At 48.3% G+C, this 25,754-nt stretch overlaps 1 protein-coding gene across 7 annotated transcripts in view; it reads right to left on the bottom strand.

Moving 5' to 3' along the window:
* TOM1L2 (target of myb1 like 2 membrane trafficking protein) overlaps positions 1-19,106 on the bottom strand; it is a 124,935-nt gene extending 105,829 nt beyond the window's left edge. For 5 of the 7 annotated variants that reach the window (XM_036278397.1, XM_036278400.1, XM_036278396.1 and 2 more), the window contains exon 1: positions 18,954-19,005. In XM_036278397.1, coding sequence (XP_036134290.1) covers positions 18,954-19,005 — 52 coding nt within the window. Of the gene's footprint in view, positions 1-18,953 lie in introns of all 7 variants that reach the window. The other 2 variants (XM_036278395.1, XM_036278399.1) reach the window with 2 other exon arrangements.
* Positions 19,107-25,754: the final 6,648 nt, after the last annotated feature.

Genomic DNA, 25,754 nt, shown 5'->3' with positions numbered 1-25,754 from the left:
TTTAACTACACTTATTATTTTTATGTTACTTTGGACTAATGCTAAGTGAAACTGATTTTCAATTTATAATAGTGATAAAGGTCCTTTAAAAGTAAGTTTGCCCAAGTTAAAAAAGTGAGTTAATACAAAGAAAATATTTTATAAGTAACAGCACAGGTGGCTCACAGATACTTCAAAACCAGGAAGGCGGTGCCCCCATGCCAGGCCAGCGCTGGTCAAGGGAGGCGTCCAGTGCCTGAATCCCTGTGCTTAGGCTTAACGTCACCTTCCAGCTTGCAGGGACCTCAGTCCTTGCCACCGAACGATGGCTCCGATTCAACTCTGAGACCAAGAGCATCTTTGAGCAAGAAAACAATGAGCCACTCCGGCGTCTACACAGGAGTTTACATTCTGGTTGGAGCCAGCACCCTCAGGATGCTGGTGGGTTTCCTGGGCCGCTGTGAGCGTGTGCAAGAGTCCCAGTGCATGCTGGGATGCTTTGTCTTCCTCTTAATGATATTTGCCCTTGAAATAGCTGTGGCCATCCAGGGATATTCCCACAAAGATGAGATTCAGAAACTCCGGAAATGTTACACGAACACCTACCTCAAGCTGAAATCCAAGGACGAGTCCCAGTAGGAAATGCTAAAAGCCATCCACTGTTGGCTGAACTGCTGCGGTGTGGCTGGGGGATGGAACGATCCATCTTGGACACCTGCTCCCAAACGGAGATCCCAACAGGAGATCAAACGTCTCGGTGAAGCCCTGCCTGAGGCCATTGCAGAGGTCTCCCACACACACTCCACATCACTGATGCGTGGGCATCAGGACTGCCATGGTGATGGTTTGTGGCATGATCTTCAATGGAAGCCTGTGCTGTGTCATCCCCAGGAACTGAGAGAGGGTCTCGAGTTGGCTTGCCCCCTGAGCATGGAAGTTTACCCCTGAAGAGTGTTGGTTATTTTTGCTTTTCCCACTAACTAGTATTCATTCTACATTTCTAAACAAAAAATGTTTTCTGTGTTGGTTTTTTTAATGATTCATTCAATATTGATAGTTGAGAGATTAGGGGATTTGGTTTATAATATTCGGTTGTTTTTGCTTATTCTGTTAAGTAGAAATTCTGCAGTGAAAGGTATAATACTTGCTAGACTCTAGACAAAAGATATGGTATATAAAGGGAATTTTTTGTCTTTAAATAGATTTTTTAAAAGCTATCAAATTTAATCAAATTGTAACTTACGTTGAAGATAATTTGATACATAGTAAAAAGATTATGATGATTAAAAACTCATGAAGGTAGTCCCCAGGAATGAATGGAAAGGGTGCTATCTGGGAAACCCAGGCCAGAGCCAGGTATTCAGGGAAGGGAAGGAGGGGAAACTGCACTTTCTTCTGACATGAGGCCAGTGGACCCAGGAGGCCCGCCAGGGAGAGGCGCTGGTTCGTTGTCACCTCCAGGGGGAGGACTCTGGGATGGCATCTCAGGGATCTGTTTGGAGCCTATCTATAAGCAGGGGTAGTGGCTTTAATGTCCGGGGAAACCTGGGTTCAAGTCTCGGCCCTGCCACTCACTCCCTGGGAGGTCTCTGGCATGTGACTCCACCTCACTGTAAATCAGAGAAAATAACTACCTGGGATTGCTGCGAGGGGACTGAGCAAATCCTCAATAAATGGAAGTTCCCTCCTCACCTACTCCCTTTCCAGCTCTCCGGCAGGGGCTGAACCTCAAATCCAGGCTCTGAGAATGTTCATCAGATTGTTCTGACCCTAAATAAAGGATGCACCAGTGTATTTCACTGGCTCAGAGACAGTAGGGAGATGCTGTGGAGTCCCAAGGCTGACAAGTCCCGAGCACCCTGCGAGGAGTGTGGATACGAGCATCAGAGGTTCCTACCCTGGAGCAACAACAGAAAGATGCGGTCTCACTGCTGGCAGGCAGACAGGCAAAAGAAATGAGGCGCTGATATATTGCTCATGAAATTCAACTGGGAAATGGTGACCAAAAGAATTCTTAGGAAAAAAACCTTCAACAAAGAAGCAAAGATCCTGGCTGGCCGGAGGGGGGGGGGGGGGGGGGGGCTGCGCACGCGCATGGTGTGGGGGGACAACGATGCAGGAGGAACTGCGTCGCTCCAGCTCCACCAGAGGGCGTGGTCCACGCTGCGCTTCTAGGGGACCTGCACCCGGGAAGGAAGTTAGCTAAAGGCAGGGAGCTTTAATCCACAGATCTCAGAGATGGTTTTCCTCAGATGTGCAAAAATGTAGAGCTATCTAGCAGTGATGGAGGGGTAGGGAGAACAGCTGCTCTTGAGATCTGGTAGTGAGAATGATAATGCAGGACCCCCTTTGAGAAGGCAATTTGCAGTCTCTATAGCTTTAAATGCTCCTATTGTCTGACCCAGGTTTTAGAATCTAAGATTCTAAACCGTAGAAATGTGTAAGTGTACAAACATATGTTGCCACAGCATTGTTTATAAAAACACATTGTTTAAAAGTGCACAGCACTGCCTCCCAGTAAGAGAAGGCTTCGGCTGCATGCCCACTCTCTGGAAAGCTATGCACAGTGAGGAAGACCGACATACGCTGCCACAGAAGATCTCTAAAATACACCCCGCATGACAAAAGCAAGCTGTAAAATAAACCTACAGTGGGACCTCATTATACAAAAGGAACTTCCCGGAGCAAAGACCACACACGAAGCAGCTGCTGGGGATGCCTCTGGGGAGCCCGAGGCAGTGGCAAAGTGGGGACTGGCACTTTATACAAAATATACTTCTGTATTGTCAAATTGTTTAAAACAATGTGTACATTTGTTATGTTCACTTTACATACTTCTCATTGTCTGATTTGAAAATGAGAATGGGTATACACAGGAGGGTTTGAATGCCAACTTTCCATGGGAGGAGCCTTAGCTTCCCCACGGTGCTGCTTCCTCCTCTGCTCGCCTACAAGAAGGCGGCAAGGGTGTGTGCAGTGTCTCAGAGGCAGCCTCTGACACCACATGGGGCTTCTGGGAGACCACACTCAAAGGCTGGTACCCACCCCTTCACCCACCTCCATCCTGTCCCCCAGTGGAGCTCTGAAGCACCTACCATTTCATACCCTTCTCTCTATGCCTATCAAGTTTTGAAACTGAAGTCCCCTCGGGACATTCTCAAATAGGAGCACACATCTGATGAAGTTCAATGACAAGCTGAAAGACTTGTTCCCTCTAACTCCCTTCTCTCTCTTCCTGACCAACTCCTACTCATCCTTCAAAACCAGGTCCAGGAACCTTCCTTCTGCTTTCCTCTGAGCCTCCCACGGTGCCCCCACGGGACTCACTCTAGACCTGAAAGTATGTGTTTCTCTCCCTCTCACACTCCCCGAGGGCGGTGACTGTGTCTCACGTCCCCAGCACCAAGCAGGGCAGAAACCCTGGGAGGCTGTCCTGCCTCCCCCTGCCCCTTCACACAGCAACCTGCCTGACTGTGCCCAGCGTGGTGAGCTGCCCCCAAGACAGGAGGTGTCCCTTCCTGAAGGATATCTACTCACTAAGGGCCAAGATAATGCTACCAACCCAACTGAGGGCTACAAATTCCACTCTGTCACTTAGCTACAAGCGACCCCCTCAAGTCTGTCTATTCTATCACTGCCTCTAAATTTGTAAGGTGAGGTGGCCACCCTCCCACCCAACAAAGACATTTTATATAACAACAACCATATAGCATCTACTAGTAAATATAAGATGCTGAAAATGAACATATTCCCCATGATACAAATGCTCTGCCTTCTTCCAGACCATATCCTTCCTCAGGTTCTGAACAATCTTGAATCCGCATGGGTGCTTAGTAACATACTCCCAAAGGCATGCAACCACCTCAAACCCATTAGGATGGCTACAATCAATAAAACCGTGCCGGCGAAAGTGAGGAGAAATGGGGACCCCACGAACCGTTGGCGGGAATGTGAAGTGGCGCAGCCACTGTAGAAAGTGGAGCAAGAGAGAAGCAGGAGCGCCATGCTGGGGAAAGAACACGGCGCGCGCAGGCAAGGAGAGCGCTGGAATGGAAGGGCACGTGCAGAGTTTTGTTGCAGAACCAACAGGAAGAACGGCAACAGCAATCTTGAAGAGGAAGGACAAAGTGGGAGGGATCACAATTCCAGATATCAGGTTATATTACAAAGCCACTGTAATCAAAACAGCCTGGTATTGGCACAAGAACAGGCATACAGATCAATGGAACAGAACGGAGAACTCAGAAATCGACCAATGACATTATGTTCTATTAATATTTGACAAAGGAGGTGAGAGCATACAATGGAGAAAAGACAGTCTCTCCAATAAATGGTGCTGGGAAAACTGGACAGCTACATGCCAAAAAATAAAAATAAACTAGGTCACCAACTTACACCATACACAAGAATCATCTCAAAATGGATAAAAGACTTAAATGCAAGTTGTGAAACCATAAAAATCCTAGAAGAAAATGTAGGCAGAAAAATCTTAGACATTACACAAAGCAGAATTTTTATCGATACATCGCAAGGGCAAGAGAAACAAAGGAAAAACAATAATAAATGAGACTACATCAAACTAAAAAGCTTCCACACATCAAAAGAAACCAGCATCAAAATAAAAAGGGAACCCATTCTCTGGGAGAACGAATTTGCCAATGATACATCAAATAAGGGGTTAATAGCCAAAATTTAAAAAGTATTCATACAACCCAACAAAAGGAAGACAAGCAATCCAATTAAAAAATAGGCAGAGGACCTGAATAGATACCTCTCCAAACAGGACATACAAATGGCCAAGGGACATACAAAAAAATGTTCAATGTCACTAATCATCAGAGAGATGCAAATTAAAATGACTATGAGGTATCACCTCACACCTGCCAGAATGGCCGCCATCAACAAATCATCAAACAACAAGTGTTGGCAAGGGTGTGGAGAAAAGGGGACTCTAGTACACTGCTGGTGGGAATGCAGACTGGTGCAGCCACTGTGGAAAACACTATGGTGTTACCTCAAAAAGTTAAAAATGGAACTGCCATTTGACCCAGTAATCCCACTTCTAGGACTACACCCTAAGAAACCTGAAACACCAATCAGAAAGAATATATGCACCCCTATGTTCATAGCAGCACTATTTACATTAGATAAGATCTGGAAACAGCCCAAGTGTCCATCAGTAGTTGTATGGATAAAAAAGCTGTGGTACATACACACAATGGAGTACTATGCAGCTGTAAGAAAGAAAGATCTCTTATCCTTTGAGACGACATGGAGGGACCTGGAGAGTATTATGCTAAGAAAAATAATCCAGTCAGAGAAAGATAAGTAATCACATGATCTCACTTATTTATGGAATATAATGAACAAAATAAGCTGATGAATAAAATAGATCCAGAGACATGGAAGTAGGGAACAGACTGACAAACCTCAGAGGAAGGGAGGTGGGGGCAGGAAGAGAGAGACAAAGAACTGATACGCATGTATAGGTAACCGGAGGACACAGACAACAGTGCAGTGAAGGCGGGGAGGAGGGTGTCAATGCGGGAAAAAGGAGGGGCATCTGTAATACTTTCAACAATAAAGATAAATTTAAGAAAATAAAAACAAAAATAAATATTAAAAAAATAAAGAGTAGACAGGAAGAAGCCCACTCAGTGAGGGCTTAAATGCCAGGCTACGTTTCCAAGTCATCGTGAAGGAGATGGAGGTGCCAGGAGAGTTCTGGGGTATCTGCCTGAAGTCCCGAGTGGCCACAGTACAGAGAAGGAAGGAAAATGGAAGGCAAGAGACCAGCTGAGCGGCGCCGGCAATGGCCCCAGCATGACCAGGCTAGACTAAGTCAGAGGAGGTGAAAACGAAGGCTAAAGATGTTATTAACGAAAACAACAAAACCTTCCGACACCATGCCCCACAGCCAAGAGACCACGAGGCTCCATGCACAGGCTGGCTGCTCACCCTCGGGCTTGGCCTCCAGACTGCCCCTCCATCTGCTGCTGCTCCCTGGGGCAGTCCACTTTTATGTTCAAGAGTGTTTATGAAATTGAAAAGAGTGTGTCTCATGGGCATCTTATCTGAAAGGTGGCATTGCATGTGACATTTTCAGTTATCAGAGTTCTTCTCTTTCATCTGCTGGTGAATCTGATGTGCCCAGGTGAAAAGGGAGAAGACAGTGACACTAACAGGTATAGAAACAAACCCCGCCCTGGCTGGTTTGCCTCAGCGGTTAGAGCGTCGGCCAACGGACCAGAGAGACCCGGGTTTGGTTCCCGCTAAGGGCACGTACCTCGGTTGCAGTTCGTCCCCTGCCCCGGTTGGGGTTGTGTGGGTGGCAACCAGTCAATGTGTCTCTCTCACATGGATGTTTCTCTCTCTCTCTTCTCCCCTCTCTCCCTCCTGCTCTGTCTGAAGATAAATGAAAAAAAAAAAAAGTCCTTGGGTGAGGATAAAAAACAAAGAAAAAACAAACCCAGCCTGGGCTCTGGAAATCAAGCTGTGCTCTCCATCACACTCAGCAGACAGTGGTGGCCCACTGGCAGAGGCCCTCACTTCTGACCACAGCAGTTCTGGGGAAGCAGCAGGACCCCAAACCACATGACTTTTCAAGATAGCAGATGGAGACAGTAATACATATGTTTTCTTGGGATTAGAGGAAGAAAGCAGAAAACTCTTCAAAATGCCAGTTTGACTCAGCACAAAAGAGCCACACTGTACAACTCCAGGGATGGGAGTTTCTAGAACAGGCAAAACTGATAGGTGATAGAATCAGTGGTCACGTCTGCAAGACAGGCTGGCTGGGAAAGAGCACGAGGGAACTCTCTAAAGTGTCAGTGAAAATCTGTATCTTGATAGGGGTATAGGTTACAGCTGTGGATGCATTTGTTAGAACTGCAATAATTAAAATTTATATACTTTGCCCTGTCCAGTTTGACTCAGCAGTTAGAGCGTTGGCCTGCAGTCCAGAGAGACCCGGGTTCGGTTCCCACTAAGGGCATGTACCTCAGTTGCAGTTTGTCCCCGGCCCTGGTTGGGTCGTGTGAGTGGCAGCCACTCGATGTGTCCCTTCACGTCGATGTATCTCTCTCTCTCTCTCTTCCTCTCTTTCCCTCCCACTGTATCTGAACAAAAAATGGAAAAATGTCCTCAGGTGAGGGTGAAAAAAAAATATATATATATATATATACACACACACATATATACACACACACACACACACATATATATATATATAAAATACATACATACACACACAAACTGGATTCCAAAGAAAGTAGAATCTCCTATGAAGCTAAAGGCCTTAAGAAAAACTAAAAGCCGCCTTTGATCCAGGGCTTAAGCTTTAAGTGTGGAAATCAACTTAGAGAGCCTGCTGTTCAATCCATGTTCTTCAAGTGAGTGAACAGGTAGAGTGTGACCTACCCAAAGTCAAAGAGCTAATTAGCAACAGAGCAGTAAACCAAGGCCAGACCTCCCAAGTCCTAGCTTGGGGTTCGTTCCCCTGTTCTGGGTCAGTACCAGAAAAAGCAGATAAAACAGAAGACCAAAGGTTATTTCATGAACTAATTTCATTTCAATCCTCCAACCTGGAGCTGAATAGTCACCCCCACCCAGCCAGATCTAAATCAGGAGATTAGCTTTCAAACAATAGAGTCATTTGCCTTCATGAGTCTGGGTCAAGAACTGCCCCTCGGATGAACAGCAGACTTACTACTGCTTTGCTTAGCTCCCTGCCCACACACAGACATCCGAAGTACTGGCCGGAGTCCTGAGGGAAGCAGGAAAATGTGGGAGCCATAAACGGAGTTCTTTCCCCGGTTTTACCACTGACTCACTGTGGGACCTTGGCAAGTCACCCGCTGTGACATGATAAGAAATAAAGGGAGCATGTTGTCAGTTTGGCTCAAATAAACTCCTAATAAATAAATTAATAAATATTTGATCTTTTTCCTGAATCACTGGCACACAGCTCCAGAAACCCCGTGATGAGTGTCTCTGCATGACAATGAGATAACTGGGGGTGGGGGAGGGGCTAGATAGCTTCTGGATGGGAGCTGCTTAACAGAAAGAACAAGGCACGGAGGGTGGGGACTTCCAGCCCACCCCACATCCAGCCTCCGGGAGGAAAAGGGACAGAGATTGAGTTAGTCACCAGTGGCCGAGGACACTGTCACTCATGCCCACCTAAGGGATCCGAGAGCTCCGTTAGCCAGAGTGTGGAGGTGCTGGGGGAACAGCACCCAGAGGCAGGGACGCTCTGCGCCCTTCCCCTCACCTTGCCCCATGCATCTTCTGCTGAGCTGTTCCTGATTTGTACCCTTTAAAAGTAACCAGTAAATGTAAGTGAAGTGTTTTCCTGTGTTTCCTGAGCCATTGACAGTTGGTCAGAAGTACACGTGGCAACTTGGGACTTGCCACTGGTGTCTGAAGTTGGGGCAGTCTGTGGACTGAGCCCTCACCTGTGGGGGATCTGTGATAACTCCAGGAATTTAGGTGCGACTTGAGTTAATAGGGCACCCAGTGGGTGTAAACAGCAGGCCTACACTCTATCTGGGCTGTTTCATGACCTGTAAAATGAGGGGGCTGGACCAAATGTTGCTAAGGCCCTTTCAGCTAGAATTTGGTGATTCTTTAAACTGCCGATTTTAAAATTTCCACCAGAGCCTTGGCAGGTTTGGCTCAGGGGTTGGAGCATCGGCCCATGGACCAATGAGTCCGGGTTTGATTCCGGTCAAGGGCATGTACCTCAGTTGCTGTTCGTCCCCAGCCCTTGTCAGGTCATGAGGGAAGCAGCCAGTCAATGTGTCTCTCTCACATCAATGTCTCTCTCTCTCTCTCTCTTTCCTTTCCTCCCACTCTATCTGATGATAAATGAAATATATATCCTTGGATGAGGATAAAAAATAAATAAATAAAATTTCCACCATATTTAATAAGAGGGATTCTCTCCCCCTGAAAGCTACTAGCAAATTCTACTTCCAAACACCAAGCAGCACCATTTCTAGGGCCTCATTTCCTGTTTTGACTAATGACATGCCAGAGCTCTGTGTGATTTCTCCTTTGAGTGGCAAAAGACTCAACAGTGTCCAATTACAGGGCCCTGTGCTTGTCCCCAGCTCTCAAAGACTTGCAGCCCAGTTCTCCAAGATGAAAGAATCAGTCTCTCCATTTTAAAACAAAACCCCAAACAGAATCTTCTTGTTGTTGTTAATCCTCACCCAAGGATATTTTTTCCACTGATTTTTAGAGAGAGTGAAAGGGAGTGTGTGTGGGAGGAAGGGAGGGAGAAAGAGAAATATCGACGTGAAAGAGACACATCGATTGGTTGCCTCCTGCACTCACCCCAACCGGCCCAGGGATTGACCCTGCAACCCACGTACGTGTCCTTGACCCAGAATTGAACCAGCAACCCTTGGGAGTGTGGGCTGACGCTCTGACCACTGAGCACACCAGCCAGCACCAAAACAGAATTTCTGACGTGCCTCCCAGACTACAAGACTTGTGCTTCATTAATGATTAAAACAGCAGCTGGTAGGTAATGTCTTAAAAGCAAGTTGGTCAACTAGACAACTCAGTATCTATTTAAATCCCTTCTTTTTCTCCCTCCAACAGTGTATTTCCAAAGCAAATCCAAAGAAAAATAAAAAGATATAGGTCTTCACCCTGGCCGGTTTGGCTCAGCAGTTAGAGCATCAGCCCGTGGACCAAAGAGTCATGAGTTCAATTCCAGCCAAGGGCACATACCTCAGTTACAGTTCGTCCCTTGGTCAGGGCTGTGTGGAAGGCGGCCAATCGATGTGTCTCTCTCACATCAATGTTTCTCTCTCTCTCTTCCCCTTCCTCTCTGCCACTCTATCTGAAAATAAATGGAAAAATATCCTCGGGTGAGGATTAAAAAAAAAGACATAGGTCTTCCATGACCAAGAAGAGCCTCAAGGAGTTGTACAAATCAAAGCCCTAACCAAACTCTCAGAAAACTTGCTGAAATGATGCCTCCTGTACCCCGAATTACACCAGGAGGACTGCCACTGGGTGAATGATTCTAATACTGAGGCAGGTCTGAATTCGAAACAACTATTACCAGGTTTTCAGCCACAGAGCTCACGCAGTTCCACAAGTAATTACTGAGCTATCTGTTCCGTGGCTGAGAGTGCCAGCTCTGGAGTTCGAGTCCCTGCTCTGCTCCTCATGATCCACAGAACCTGAGAAAGGTACATACGTAACTTCTAAGCCTGTTCCCTCCTCTATGAATCTGAATGACAGCGCCTGCCCCACGGGGCTGTCATGGGAATGAAAGGAAATGATGCATAGAAGATGCTTAACCCAGCACCTGGTGAGGAGGCATGCGGACTAGTACTATTAGCATCGTTATTCTTGTCTTTAAGGCATGTAGACTCTACTGAAAAATGTGGGCATGACATTAAAGGCACAGGAAACTAGAAAAGATAGGCAAACTGGATTTCATCACATTAAAAACGTTTATGCATCAAAGGACCCAATCAACAGAGTAAAAAGGCAACTCACAGAAAGGAAGAAAATATTTGCAAATCACATACCTAATAAGGGATTAATACCCAAAATATAGAGAGAACTCCTAAAACTCAACAACAATAAAAACAACTTGGTTTAAAGATGGACAAGAAAGCAACAACAATAAAAGAAAAAACAAAAGAGCGAAAACGACAAAAAGAAAAAATGGGCAAAAGACTTGAATAGACATTTCTCCAAAGGTGCAGAAATGGACAATAAGCACATGAAACAGTCAGTATCACTCATGATTAGGGAAATTGCAAGGTTGTGGAGAAACCGGGACCCTAGGCACTGCGGGTGGGAATGTAAAATGGTACAGCCACTGCGGAAAATAGTAGGGCGGTTCTTCCTCAAAATATTACAAATAGAATCATCATATGATCCAGTAATTCCACCTCTGGATATATTTTTTTTTACCCTTATCCCAGGATATTTTTGCATTCATCTTCAGATAGAGCGGGAGGTAGAGAGGGTGGAAGAGAGAGAGAAACATCAATGTGAGAGAGACACATCCAGTGATTGCCACCCACACGACCCCAACCAGGGCCGGGGACAAACTGCAACCGAGGTACGTGCCCTTAGCAGGAACCAAACCTGGGTCTCTCTGGTCCGCGGGCCAACGCTCTAACCGCTGAGCAACACCAGCCAGGGCCACTTCTGGATATGCGTACACCGTGTTCATAGCAGCATTATTCACAATAGCCAAAAGGCAGAAGAAATGCAAGTGTCCAAAGATGAATGAATGGATAAACAAAATTTGGTACAGCCATACGATGGAATATTATTCAGGCTTAAGAAGGAAATTCTGACACACACTCCAACCTGGGTGAATCTTATAGACAAGATGCCAAGTAAAATAAGCCAGTGACAAAAGGACAAATACAATACTATATGAGGTACTTAGAGTGGTCAAATTCAGAGACAGAAACAGAATGGTAGCTGCCAGCGGCTGGGTAGGGGAACAAGGACTTGTTTAACGGGTACAGTTTTGCCAGATGAAAAAAGTGGAGATGGCTGGAGGTGATGGTAGCATAATATTGTGAATGTAGTCAATGTCACAGAACTTAAAAATAATCAGAATGGTAAATTTTGTGTTATGAATAGTTATGCATGGAAAGAATGTCACACAGTAACATATTTTGCTTTTACATACAGTATCTCACTGATCATCTTAACCCTGTAAGATATGACAAAACAAGTATTCTGGCACACGCAGGCACGCATGCACACACACACACACACACACACATGCCTCTTCCCTGTGTCCAGAGCAGGAAACTGAGTATTAGAGCAGGTAATGGACTCACGCAAGGCAGTCACCTCGCACAGAGGCAGAGGCAGAACCGACCCAAATCCCAAACCAAAAGTGCCAAACTGGAAGGAACACAGGGCGCGACAGGCATCTCCACTGCTCCCGCATGCACGGGCACCTCTGCGCTAGCTTCACAGAATTCCCACGTGGAATCAGCTAAGGTCTCACGCTTGCCATCTAACAGGTGACATCGACAAAAGTCTGGAAACGAGCCTCCCTGGGTGTGGAAATGGCTCAGCCTACATGCGCCACGTCTTAACGCCTCTCAGCCTCCGTTTCTTCATCTGTGAAATGGAGACACCACTGGCCTCGTGGAGAAAAGGGATCAGCTCAGAGGAGAAAGTCAGCGCCGCGAACAGGTGGTCTAGGCCAGCGGCCTGGGGGGTGGGCGAGTGCTGCCAGACACCAGGCCTAATGGAGAAGGGCGAAGGCGTTCTAGGGCAGGAGGGCTGGAGGGAACACTAGAACAGGCACCAACTCCGAGTCTGGTTTTTAAAAGGCCTCTCTTCTAACCACAACAAGCTGGATCAGCAAAAACACTTGAATGTCATTTTCTTTGCAGACCACTAAGTTAGCCTAAAAAATCTGCGAGGTCAAGAGCAACATTCCTTAATTGACGCTCCTCTGGGTACTATATTTACACGCCACTCCTCACCTTACATCTCCCTCTGCCTCCCCCCAGAAAACAACAAAACAACAACAGGAGGAGTACACAGAAATATGCTGAGAATGCTTACACAATGTTGTATCTCCAAAGTATGAGAAAATGAAATACACAAGTATTCTACTTATTATATGCAAAGAGAAGAATCTCAATGAGTGTTTTAAAAAATGCATATTATGGCCTAGCTGGTATGGCTCAGTGCTTGAGTGTCAACCCATGCACCAAGAAGTCACCAGTTCGATTCCCAGTCAGGGCACATGCCCAGGTTGTGGGCCCTGTCCCCAGTGAGGGGCATGCAGGAGGTGGCCAGTCGATGTTCTCTCATCGATGTTTCTCTCTCTCTCTCTCCCTTCCTCTCTATAATCAATAAAAGAAAATTATTAACAAACAAATAAATAATAAAGCATATTATGATTTTCTTCTCCAGTGCATTTTTGTACATTTTTCAAATTTTTCAAATTGGGTATACACTGTTTTTTATAAAGCGTGGTTCTGTGATAATGTTTAACCCCCAACGCACCCACTCTAGCAGCGGCACCCTTCAGTAAAGCCTGTGAGCGGCTCGGCTCCTGTTCGTGTGCATGGAAAGCGGAGCAGGACGAGGAGCCGGCTCCCTTCACCCTGTGACTGTCAATGTCTGGTGCTTCATAACCTGTCCCGCTCTGAACTCCAGACTTCTTCCCACGCTCCATCAACCTGTCATCTCGGACGCATCTCTGCCGTACCTCCTCGCCTCTGATGGGGGCTCACAGGAAGACTCACACCTGAGGAACTGGCACTGCCCACTGCTGACTGCCCTGCAGGAGCCCTGTCCTGCACAGGTGAGGGCTTTGATGGTAAGAAAGAAGAATGACCTTTTGGTGACTGTCAAGGAGAACTCTCCCTGCCTCTGTAATGACATTCATACCACTCCCCTGCTTAGAAATCTTTCATGGCTCCCCAGTGCCACCAGTGAAAGAGTCCAAACTACTTGTACTTGCCCCACAGCTGAAGCCCTCCACATCAGGTTGCACCCCACCTTTCCCATCTCCCCTTCCACGACACTCCTCTGGTTAAGCAAATAGAACCAATCCCCTTACCCCCACCCCTCAGAGTCATCCTTTCCTCAAGCTGCTGTCTCTGCTGAGAGCCCTCCAAGCCTCCTTTGCCATTTCCACAGGACTCAGATCCTACCCATCTGTCAAAGCCCTGCTCAGCAGCCACCACCTCCCAAGTCCTTCCGAGTTCTTTCTTCCTTCGTCCTGTGCTCTTCCCCTCCCCTCCCACAGCATTTCGGAACGCTGGGTTCCACCTTCAGCTCCCTCACCACTAGCTGTGTGACCTCGTTACATCAATGTCCCCATCTGCAAAATGGAAATAATAAAGTACCTGTCTTAGCGCCCTTACTAGACTGAATATCCTGGTTCAGGGCAGTCAGGACACCTGGAGGGCTTGTTAATGCTTAGTTCGGTACCTACAGACAGTCCATATAAGGCCACTGAATGAATGAATGAATGAATTCTAAATGATCATATCATCCATAAGAAAATCCGCATTTAATATTTAAAAAAAATTTAAAAAAGACAGAGAGAGATTAAAGAAGCAGAACATTTCACCTAGAGCAACAGTTCTCAAAGTGTGGCGCCTGGACCAGCCTCACCAGCATCACCTGGGAACTTGTTAGAAATGTACATGCTAGGCCCCAGCCCGCACCTACTGAATCAGACTCTGAGAGTGGAACCCAGCAATCTGCTTAACAAGCCCTCCAGGTGTCCTGACTGCCCTGAACCACGGGATCTGTCGCCAAAAGTGACATGGAAGCATAGGGTGAACACTTGATCAAGAGTGGATTCTGGGCTTAACTTTGTCATTGACCTTGACAAGTCTCTTAACCTCTCACTTCCTTATAAACAATATAGGGACAACAGCACTCAATGAAATGTTGTAAGGATTGAATGAGATACCATGTGCAAAGTACGCATATAGAAGGTGCTTAATGATTATAAGTTCCTTTCAGTTTTCTTCCTGTGTCTCTCACAGGAATGTAAAGACTGAAAAAAATTACTGAATGAAACAAGCAGATTCTGCACGCTGCCAATGGCCATAGCTACCTGAGCAAGGGCTAGTCATTCACGGTACAGACAATCATGTTAGCATCAATCACCAGGTGGGCACGGGGCACTAGGAAGTGGTTTATGTACAATACCACCCAATTTACAAACACAAATCCTGCAACAGAACATCTCCGTACATGTTCATTAAAGCAGAACTATGACGACAACAGAAGGTCTTTCTCTCACCCCCACCCCAAATATTCTGGTCAGAATTAACTAACTATTCACTGAGCTTTTAAGACAAATGAATCCAAACCTGACTCCTGGAAAAGGCTTATCTAAAACACTCTCCAGCCACCGCAAGAAAAGCTGCCAACATTTGCAGGGCACTGCGACCCTGACTTAGGGAACTCCCGATGTACCACACCCAGCTCCCGTGGTTGGTACTGGAGGGTTGTGATGAACACAGTCACATTTTGAAACTTGTTTCAGAAGAGAAAATCTGGAAATAAAAGTAAGTAATTTTTCTTTCCCCATGCTTCTTCTCTTACACCACAGCTGGCTCTCTCTCTAAGCACCTTCCAGAATGAAGAGCAGGATGGAGGCAAGAAATGCACAGTCTGTGTGTGCACGTCCGACTGGGCTTAGCTGCTGCTCGAGACGGGCCGACTGTGTGTTCAACCCAACAGCGCCAGGTCAGGATGTCTACATGGGGCCCAGGCAGGAGACAAAGTAATAAGTACTCTGCTAACCCTCCTACTGTGAGCCCAGTGCCTTATAGCTCCGGGACACCTCTGGTAGGCATATTGCCTCCACTGAAGGATCCCTGAGAGCAGCATCTTAATATTTCTGTCCCAGAGCCTGGCACCCAACAAGCACTCAAGAAGCCTACTGAGTTGAACTGATGAAATTATTTAGGTACAAGCCCCATGTAGCCATTGAGAGGTATTCTTTTTTCTTCTTCTTTTTTAAAATCCTCCTCTAAGGACATTTTTTCAATTGATTTTTAGACCAAGTAAAAGAGAGGGGGAAGGGGGGGAGAGAGAGATTGATGTGAAAGAGGCACATCAACTGGCTGCCTCCCGTATGACCCGGACTGGGACCAGGGACTTAATCTGCAACCCAGGTGTGTGCCTTTGATCGGGAATCAAACTCTAGACCCTTTAGTCCTTGGGCCGATGCTCCAACCTCTGAGCCAAACTGGCCAGGGCAAAAGGTATTCTTTTATGAATGAGAAAAATGAGGTCCAGAGAGACTAAAAGTTGAAGTCAGGTAAAGAATGTAGTCTTTGACGTCACCCACCCAGAACACACTTCAACCTGGGTCCAAACCCTACTCGCCACTCTTCCCCACAGCCACCTCTGTTCATACAGATTGGTGCTCACGGTGTGCCCACACACGCCCTCCCTACCTCAGTACCTGCCTCTGGAATTCCCACCCACTCTCATGAGCAGCCCTCAGACTCAAAGAACCCAGACCCATCACCCCAGCTCTTCGGAGTTTTTTTGACTCCTAACAGCACTGACAAGCCCCACTCCTGGACTGAGCGGCCTTCTTGAGTCATCTTTGTTCCATGCACTTCTGTCCTCTCTCCCGACACTGTAACTCCCCTGAGGACCAGGACAGCTATGACATCCCAGCTCTCCTTATCAGCTGGGCAGTCACTCCTCGCCTCTGAGCCCAGGGCCTCATCTCCGATGTGGAAAGACAATATACCACCTTCACAAAGCAGATGTAAGGGGCAAATAATGGCTGAGGAATGGCTTTGCGTAAGCTTAGCTGCCGCTTTTCATCGTTAGCTGTGTCGTTGTTATTTTATTTCCGTATTCCCCTCCCTCCCATCAACCCCCTGGCGCATACTTTTAAAAGAACATTCACAATACTAAATGTCATGAAAATTACTCTTACACTTTGTCACAACAGTACAGAATATAGATTAGGACTGAACTAAACTGTGAAATTACACAGGCATTGCCAGCAGACTAACCAGCAACGAGGAGGCTTCACTCTGTACGGTCAAGTATCTTTTTTAAGTGATGGTGGATGCTGGGCCTGCAACGGGTCACAGATGGCCCAGTTGTCCCACATAGAATCTCCAGATAGAAAACCTCAATCCTAACTTAATTATTCTGTTATTAACAGCGACAGCTACAATTTATTGAACCTCTACTATGTTCCAGGCACTATGTTTTACATCCATCAACTCACTTAAACCTCATTCCTGTGTGAGTACAAATCTCTCTCTTTCTTGCTCTGTCTCTCTCTCTCAGCAAACTAAGGCTCAGAAGAGTTACACAATTATCTGGGGTCCCACAGCCCACAGATGGACAAGGCAAAAGTCAAAAGCCAGATCTTCCTACCAGAAGCAGCATGCTCTTTCCATTGGATATATACCCCTACACCCCTTATATGTGCATATTTTAAAATCCCCTTTGACATCTACCCCTCAACTACCTTGGCATTTCAAAGGTGCAGAACTTCCTATTGTAAAGGAAATAGAAAAGGTCCCCTCCCCCACAAGCTTCGTGGCTCCCTCTGACAACTGGTTGGAAGTCAACACCCCACTAAGAAAGCCGTTTTTTGGAATCCAGCTGCGGCTGTGGTGACAGAGCACCTGAAGGAAGTAAGTGAGGAATAAAGAGGGTGAGACTCTAGGGAGACACAGTAGTGTGTAAAGGTGGGAAAAGACTCTTCCAACACCCATGTTACAACACAGAGAGAAGCAAGGTTCCCAAATGCCACTCAGCCAAGGGGAACGGCCTCAGCGATTTCACAGGCCCCACTCCAGGCTAAAAAGTGAGGGAGTGAAGTGGAGCAGGAAACAAACCATTACTGCCTAAACCAGCCAGGTCCATCAGGCCTCCACAGGTAAAAAGACGTTTTACCAGTCCTGCCACCAACCAGGAGTAACCCAGTCTTTTTTAATTGTCACCCAAGGACATTCCTGCAGTTCAGCTTCAGATAGAGCAGGAGGGAGAGAGGGGGTAAGAGAGAGAGAAACATCAATGTGAGAGAGATCCATCGACTGGTTGCCACCCACACGACCCCAACTGCAACCGAGGTACATGACCTTAGCAGGAACAAACCCGGGTCTCTCTGGTCTGCAGGCCAACGCTCCAACCACTGAGCCAGGGCAGGAGGAACCCAGTTTTAAAATAAACTAATCAACATTCTTGACTGACCACTTGGCATAAGCTCCTGCCTTGTGTGAAAAGGCAAATTGCTTTTTTTCCGGTTGTTGCTAAAACTTTCAGAGGATATTTTTCCACTGATTTTTTTAGGTACGAGTGGAAGGGAGGGAGTGGGGGGAGAGAGAGAAACATCGAAGTGAGAGAGACACATGATTGGCTGCCTCCCAAATGGGGATCTAACTGGCAGCCCAGGTATGTGTCCTTAATCGGACACATGATTGGCTGCCTCTTGAATGGAGATCTAACCTGCAGCCCAGGTATGTGCCCTTGACCAGTAACCGAACCTGAGACCTTTTGGGCGGTGGGCCAACACTCTGACCATTGAGCCAAACTGGCCAGGGACATAAACTGCTTTTATAGGGAGAAAGGCCCATACAGTGGCCACTCGGGTATTCCTTCACATAGCCTTGGGTGCCCTCTTCCAGGTGCCCAGACCCCCGTGTAGGATAACAGGTACCGTGAGTCCGCCCCCGCCCCCCGCCCCCCAAAGATGTCAGCGTTGGCACAGTTAATATTGCAGGGAAGCGGCCATCAATGTGCAGACACTACTACAAGGAATAGCAAAACTTGACAATTGGAAGGAACCTACTACCTCTGCCCTCCAAGCACCTCGTTTGACAGATAGGAGAAACGTCCAACCAGAGCGGGCAGTGACTGGCACAAGGTCATCAGGACAGCCCGGGGCTCTCACTAAAAGCAGGGCCTCCCTCCTTTCCGCGGAGTCGCCTGGCACGCCATCCCCAGGCGGTGACCGCGCTCAGGGACCCCTGCCCCGTCCCCACCCTCCTCCAGGCGGGCCGAGTTGCAGTTGGCATGAGCAAGCCTCGGAGCGGGCAACCTTCTCCGGGAGGGAGCCAGTCTGAGGCTGCTGGAACCGAAGCGGAGGGACAGGTGTGGAGGAACTGGGTCCTGACGGCGGTGGCAGCGAGCTGGGGAAGGGCGCGGCAGTGGCATCCCCCGCGGCCGACCACCCGCGGGCACCACTCCTCAGGTACCGGGAAGGGCTGGGCCCCGATGGGCAGCGGCCCGCGGAGGACCTCCGAGCCCAAGTCGGGCCTCCGGGCGCCGCCGGGCCGAACGGCGCTGCGTCGTGAGCAGGCCCGGCCAGCCCGTGGGCAGAGCCCGACGACAAGGATGCCCGGCCCGCCCGAGAGGTGGCACCAGTGACCCGCAGAGGCCCGCGGTCCCCACGGCCGCGTCAGCCGCCGCCGTCGCCCCCCCAGGGCCTGTCCTTCGTGCGGCCTTACCGAGACACTGCCCCACAGGGGTGCTGAACGGGTTCCCCAGGAGGAACTCCATCTTGGGCAGACGACACGACAGCGGCCCGGGCGCCCTGTCAGCCGCCGGAGTCTCCGCAGTTCTCCGTAGCGTTCCCGACCTGACTGACACTTGCCCTCGCCCCACCCTCAGGAACGCTCGGCTCCTGATCCCGCTTCTGTCGCACCCCTATTGGACAACGCCTGCTCGGTATTCCTCCGATTGGCCGCTACACCTCCCTCAGCAAAGCCCCACCTACCCCAAGGCGTCCGATTGGGCGGAGGAGCAAGCTAAGTCACAGGATTCTCTGTCCAGCGTAGCGGCACCTCCCCTAGCCCGCCTCCGAAGGAGCCTGTGTATTTTGATTCACCTATGTATTGGTCAATTTAGAATCCCTACGATTATTGGAGAACAGACAAGTCAATCGCTCCAATAGAAAGCGGGGAAGAGGCGGAGCTAGAAGGATCCCCGCCTATGAAAAGTGCTGATTGGATAAACATTTGTTTTCTCTGAGGTTGGTTGGTGGTAGAAGTATTTCCCCGCCCAGAAATAATGTCATGTGACTTTTCAACTTTCACCCAGGATGTTTACCCGCTAACTTCCCCATAGCAACAGAGTGGCGTCTATTGGTTCCCCTAGCAACTGAGCGAAGTGTCCGCTGTGCGAATCAGCCGGGCAGCCTGCGTTTGAGAAGGTGAGCCTCAGAAGCTGAAGCTCTGGGAGGACTAGAAGGGCCAAACAGCGTCCGGACTGAACTTTCTCTGACTTTCTCCGAGGAGTCAAGCCCGGCCCTTCTCATCGGTAAAATGAGCACACAGGTTCTGTGCCAGCTACTTTGCAGCCCCACTGAGACAGTCAAAACAATAGCCCTTGGCTTTAGGGCCTGTGGATGAGAAAGACATGCTAAGGAAGCATTTCCTCAGGGGGCAAGGTCCGAAGATTTTGTTCAGGGGTTTGATTCCCTAGGCTTCTGGCCTGCTCCATTTCATAGAAAGAAAGATACTGAAAGAAAGGTCCACTGATAACTTCTTCAAGAATTTAACTCTTAAATCCGACTCCATAGCTGTCATCAAATTATTTCTCTTATTTTTATTCTTCATCTTGGTGCTATTCAAAGTGCTTTGGCCGGGAATATGGCTACCTGAGTTCTATGTCTGTTCCTTTTCTTCTTCTTTTTTTTAACTGATCTTTATTGTTGAATGTATTACAGATGTCCCCACTTTTCCCCTATTGACCCCCTCCAACCCACTCCTGCCTCACTCCTGCCTTCCCCACACTGTTGTGTGTGTACACTGGTAATGCATATATGCATCTAAGTTCTTTGATTTATCTCTTCGCGCCCCCCCCCCCCCGCCTTCCCTTTGAAGTTTGTCAGTCTAACAACCAATTTGTACTTCACCTTTTTTGCCCATCCCTTCAACCTCTCTACCATCTGCCAACCATCAAAAAGTTCTTTGTATCTAAGATCTGTTTCTGTTCTGCTGGTTCATTTGGTTTGTAGATTGAATTGTTGATAGATATGTATTTATTGCCATTTTATTGTTCATATTTTTTATCTTTTTCTTCAAGAAGACCCTTCAACATTTCCTGTAATACTGGTTTGGTGGTGATGAACTCTTAGCTTTTTCTTGTCTGGGAAACTCTTTATATGGCCACTGATTCTAAATGATAGCTTTGCAAGGTGGAGTAATCTTGGTTGTAGGTCCTTGCTTTTCATTACTTTGAATATTTCTTGCCACTCCCTTCTGGCCTGCAAAGTTTATTTTGAGAAATCAACTGACACTCTTATGGGAGCTCCCTTCTAGGTAACTAACTGCTTTTCTCTTGCTGCTTTTAAGATTCTCTCTTTGGCCCTGGCTGGTTTGGCTCAGTGGTTGGAGCGTCGACCTGCGGTACAGAGAGACCCAGGTTCGGTTCCCGCTAAGGGCGCATACCTCGGTTGCAGTTTGTCCCCGGCCCTGGTTGGTCGTGAGGGTGGCAGCCACTCGATGTATCCCTTTACATCGATGTTTCTCTCTCTTTCTCTCTTCCTCTCTCTCCCTCCCGCTCTATCTGAACAAAAAAGTGGAAAAAATGTCCTCGGGTGAGGAAAAAAAAAAAAAGAGATTCTCTCTTTGGCCCAGCTGGTGTGGCTCAGTGGTTGAGTGTCAACCCATGTGCCAAGAGGTCGCAGGTTTGATTCCCAGTCAGAGCACATGCCCGGTTGTGGGTTTGATCCCCAGTGCAGGTTGTGCAGGAGGAAGCCAATCAATGTTTCTCTCTCATTAATGTTTCTATCTCTCTCTCCCACCTCTCTAAAAATCAATAAAAGCATATTTTTAAAAGCCCTGACCAGTTTGGCTCAGTTGTTGGAGCATCAGCCTGCAGACCAATAAGTTGCAGGTTCAATTCCAGAAAAGGGCATATGCCTCGGTTGCGGTTCATCCCTGGCCCTGGTCAGGTCATGTGGGAGGCTACCAGTCGATGTGTGTGTGTGTCTCCCTCCCTCCTTCCCACTCTATCTGAAAATAAATGGAAAAGTATCCTCAGGTGAAGATTTAAAAAAAAAAAAAAAAGGATTCTCTCTTTGTCTTTAACCTTTTGCAGTTTGATGATGATGTGTCTCAGTGTGGGCCTCTTTGGGTTCATCTTGTTTGGGACTCTCTGTGCTTCCTGGACTTGTATGTCTGTTCACTTCACCAAGTTAGGAACGTTTTCTGTCATTATTTTTTCAAATAGGTTTTCAGTTACTTGCTCTCTCTCTTCTCCTTCTGGCACCCCCAAGATGTGAATGTTGGCACGCTTGAAGTTGTCCCAGAGGCTCCTTATACTATCCTCATTTTTTGGATTCTTTTTTCTTTTTGCTGTTCTGATTGGGTGTTGTTTTTTTTGTTTGTTTGTTTCCTTATATTTCAAATCAATGGTTTGCTTCTTGGCTTCACCTACTCTATTATTGATTCCCTGTAAATTATTCTTTATTTCAGTTGGTGCCTCCTTTATTTTTGACCGGTCCTTTTCTATGCTCTTGAGGTCTTCACTAAGTTCATTGAGCATCCTTATAAGCAATGTTTTGAACTCTGCATCTGTTAGATTGCTTATCTCTGGTTCGTTTAGTTCTTCTTCTAGGGTTCTGTTCTGTTCTTTCATTTGCGACATGTTTCTTTGTCTCCTCATTTTGACTGCCTCCCTGTGTTTGTTTCTATGTATTAGGTAGGGTTGCTATGTCTCCTAGGCTTCAAAGGGTGGCCTACTGTAGTAGGTTTCCTTTAGGGTCCAGTGGCATAGCCTCCCTGATCACCCCAATGTGCCCTCAAGGTGCACCCTCATGTGGACTGTACACCCTTCTGTTGTAATTGAGTCTTGATTGCTGTTGGCACATTAAAGGGAGGGATTTGCTCAGGTTGACCAGCTGAAAGGACTGGCTGTGCCCACTGACCACTGACCTCTGACTACTTTGGAGGATCAGCTGTGCAAGGGCCCCCACAAAGAGCAAGACTTACTTCAGCAGGGCTCTGCTACTCACTGAGTCTACTCATTGAGTGTGTCACTTGAGGAGGTAGTTGGGTGGTGGTGTTTTGACGTGACCTGAAACTGCCCACTAGGTGTGCTGGCTCTGGGGCAAGGTCAGCCACTGCTTGTGTTCTACCTGGGGCCACCCGGCATAAGCTACAAAGTGATCTGCAGATGGCTCCTTCTTGTGCTGGGCTTGGAGGTGCCCAGGCAAAGCCAAGTTGTGAACCAAGGCTGGCTGCTTCTAGTGCCAGGCCTGGGGCCACTTAGTGAGAAGTATGGGGCTTACTGAGGCCAGATGCTGCTTGTTTGAGAGAATTTAGGAAAATCTGAAGCAGGAGCCAAGACAGGCCGATCCTATGGTTAAGCAACTGGCAACAGCTTGGGTGGGCCTGAAAGTTGGGTGGGGCTGGGCCTCAGGGAATCACCAGGGCGGGGCTACCAGTGTGAGCCAGGTTGCTGGAGTCCCAGATATGGCAGCTGTCTGCCAGCCCTGTGGAGGAAGGGCTCACCAAAGGGACAACAGCCTCTGCCAGCACGTCTGTCCAGGAGAAAGCTGCCCTTCCAGCTCTCACCCAGATGCCCAACAACTCAGTTCTTCCCTGTTTGCCTCTCCCACACTGGAGCCTGGAGGGAGTGGGTCCGAGTAAGTCCATGCAAGGGCCCTTTAAGAGGAGCTGCCTGGGGCTCCAGCAGCCTCAGCCTCCCTCAGTCTCAGTTCCTGCTGGTTTTACAGCCAGAAGTGATGGGGATTCTCTTCCTGGCACTGGAACCCTGAGCTGGGTGCCTGGTGTAGGATGGGGACCCCTCACTCCTCAGGGAGGACCTTCCCAGACGTGGTGTCCCCCTGATTTTTATCTGTCACATGTGGGTGTGGGACAAGCCCATCTACCTCTGCCCTTCTACCAGTCTCCATGTGGCTTCTTTAATTTCGTAGTTGTAGGACTTCCATTCAGCTTGATGTCAAGTGGTTCTGAATGATGGCTGCTCTGTAGTTTAGTTGTCATTTTGATGTGGTTGTGGGAGGAGGAGAGACCACCGTTACCTACACTGCCATCCTGACGGGAAATCCCATGTCTGTTTCTTGTCAGTAGCTACTTGTATACCTGGACAATTTCCTTCCCCTGCTGAGTCTTAGTCTCCCTACTGAGAAATTAGGACATTAGAAATCTTCTCTTGGGCCTCCAGTGCTGATGTGCACTTAAATGCCACATGTGCCCTTGGTACACAGTCAGCACTTAGTGTGTTGATTAGTCATTCATGGCCAATTGGGGCTATATTTTCCAGATCCAATTGATCCCAGATTGTTGGTTCCCAGGACCATTCTGGATCTGTTTCTCTGTGAGGAGGCTACTCCACTGAGACATATTCCCTACCTCCTACCTGTGGTCTTCAACAAAATGATCAACAGGCAAGGCAACAGGAACCCAGGCTGGGTGGTAAATTACTGATAACATCCCCTAGGGGAGGGGTGGCCGGGCCCTGGCCCAGGACAGCTGTGAGAAGTATCATGAGCGGTGCCGCAGTGGTCTGCGGTGCCCTGGGTCCTGCTGAGCCATAATTAAGAAAACGGCTCTGGCTGGAGTCATGTTCTCTAGCTCTGTTATACACTAGATGCATAAACTTGGGCATCTCACTCAACCTTTCTAACGGACTTCCGTCTTCTTACCTGAAAACCACGAATGACGGGTCCTACATATAAAATAAGTTCCTGGAAATCTCTCAAATCCACATCCCCTTGGCCACTGCCTTCATCCTCTCTCACCTTGTGACTCTCCCCATTCTCAGCAGCACAGCCAGAGTGAGCTTCTTAAAATTAAAATCTGAACATGCCACTGCCCCTGCCAAGCCCCAGGAGCTTCCCAGGGGCCCTGGGGTGACAACAGAGCTCAGAGAGGCTCTCCAAGCTTGTATCACCCCAGCCCAGGAGGAACATGTCTCAGTCTCTCCCACATCAGAAACCTCACCACACACTTCCTCTTCCTTCCTTCTTCCTCCTCAGATCTCAGGTCTCCACTGACCAGGCCAGGCGCCCCAGTGTACGCTGTCATAGTTCTCTACACCTACAGATTTGTTGTGGTCTTTAATTAAATATTAGTATGACTATCGGATACATTCTGAAACAAAAGCAAGGAGATGTGTCTGTTGTAGTCATAACAAATTGAGGAGGGAGGAATGATTCACCTTTCAGGATGGGGATTCAAGGCTTAGACAGTGAGTTGCCAAAGGACACAAAGGCGGGATCCAAACCCTGCCCCCGTGTGCAGAATCGCTGTTCAACATTGCGACTCTCTCTTGGGCCTGACTGGAAGTTGGCTTGTCTGTCCTAGGAGCCAGGCCTGATGATGTGGGAGGGGTTGGGCAGCTGAAGTTTCAGAATCAGGATTGAGAATCGCTTCCCCGAGCACAGTACCTTGCTTTGAAAAGGCACAAGCACTTTGCAGGTAAAACCTGCCAAGCACAGCGTGTTGAAGTCTTCCAAAGGCAGCTCGGTGTCAGGTCACGGGAGACACGGAAACGCTGGTTTCAGAAGAGCGGGACACACAGAGAGGCAGAGGACTGGAAACATCTCCTGGGGTAGAAGTGACTCAGTCGCCCTAAGGAGATGGAGCCAGTGTTGACAAACTAGAGAACGGAAATGGAAAGCACAGGCAGAGACTGGGCATGGGGGTGGAGCTAGGGGAGGCTGTGCCTCCTGGGGGGAAGGGGTCAGAGGAATGGATGCTTGGGAGTTAAAAGCTCGGGACATTTTGTTGTTGTTGTTGGGTACGAGCCCCTAGCAGGAACCAAACCCAGGACTCTCTGGTCCGCAGGCCGACACTCCAACCGCTGAGCCAAACTGACCAGAGCTAAAAGCACGGGCCATTTGATCGTGCACAGCACAAAAACAGAGGGTGCATATTTACACACGCTGCCTTCAGATCGATGGAGGGCAGGCGAGGGAGAGCGGCTGGCAGCGGCAGTCTCTAAGACCAGGTGGCAGAGTTGCCAGGCCCCTCTGGGTTTGTGGTGGACGCCATCCGCCCACCTGCAGGAGTCTCCCCAATCAGTACTCGGTAGGTCAAAGGCAGAGGACAAGGGCTGCCCAGTGTCAAGGACCAGCAGAGCAGGGAGGACGGAGGTTCAGGGAGGCCCAGATGTTGGGGACACCTGCAGAAAAAGGTAGCCGGTGACGTCAGCAGGGAGATGAGAAGCAGGGGCGGAGAGTGGAAGGGAGAACTGAGTTTCCAGAGGGTGCAGGAGGCGGAATTGGGCGTTTCCGGGTGACTGGCGGGAGACTGCCTGCCTTCGGGCCGGCCTTT

The sequence above is a fragment of the Molossus molossus genome, unplaced genomic scaffold (genome assembly GCF_014108415.1).
Source record: "Molossus molossus isolate mMolMol1 unplaced genomic scaffold, mMolMol1.p scaffold_m16_p_28, whole genome shotgun sequence".
NCBI classification, from domain to species: Eukaryota; Metazoa; Chordata; class Mammalia; order Chiroptera; family Molossidae; genus Molossus; species Molossus molossus.
Note: the sequence above shows the minus strand (reverse complement) of the source record. Positions and strands in the feature narration are given on the sequence as shown.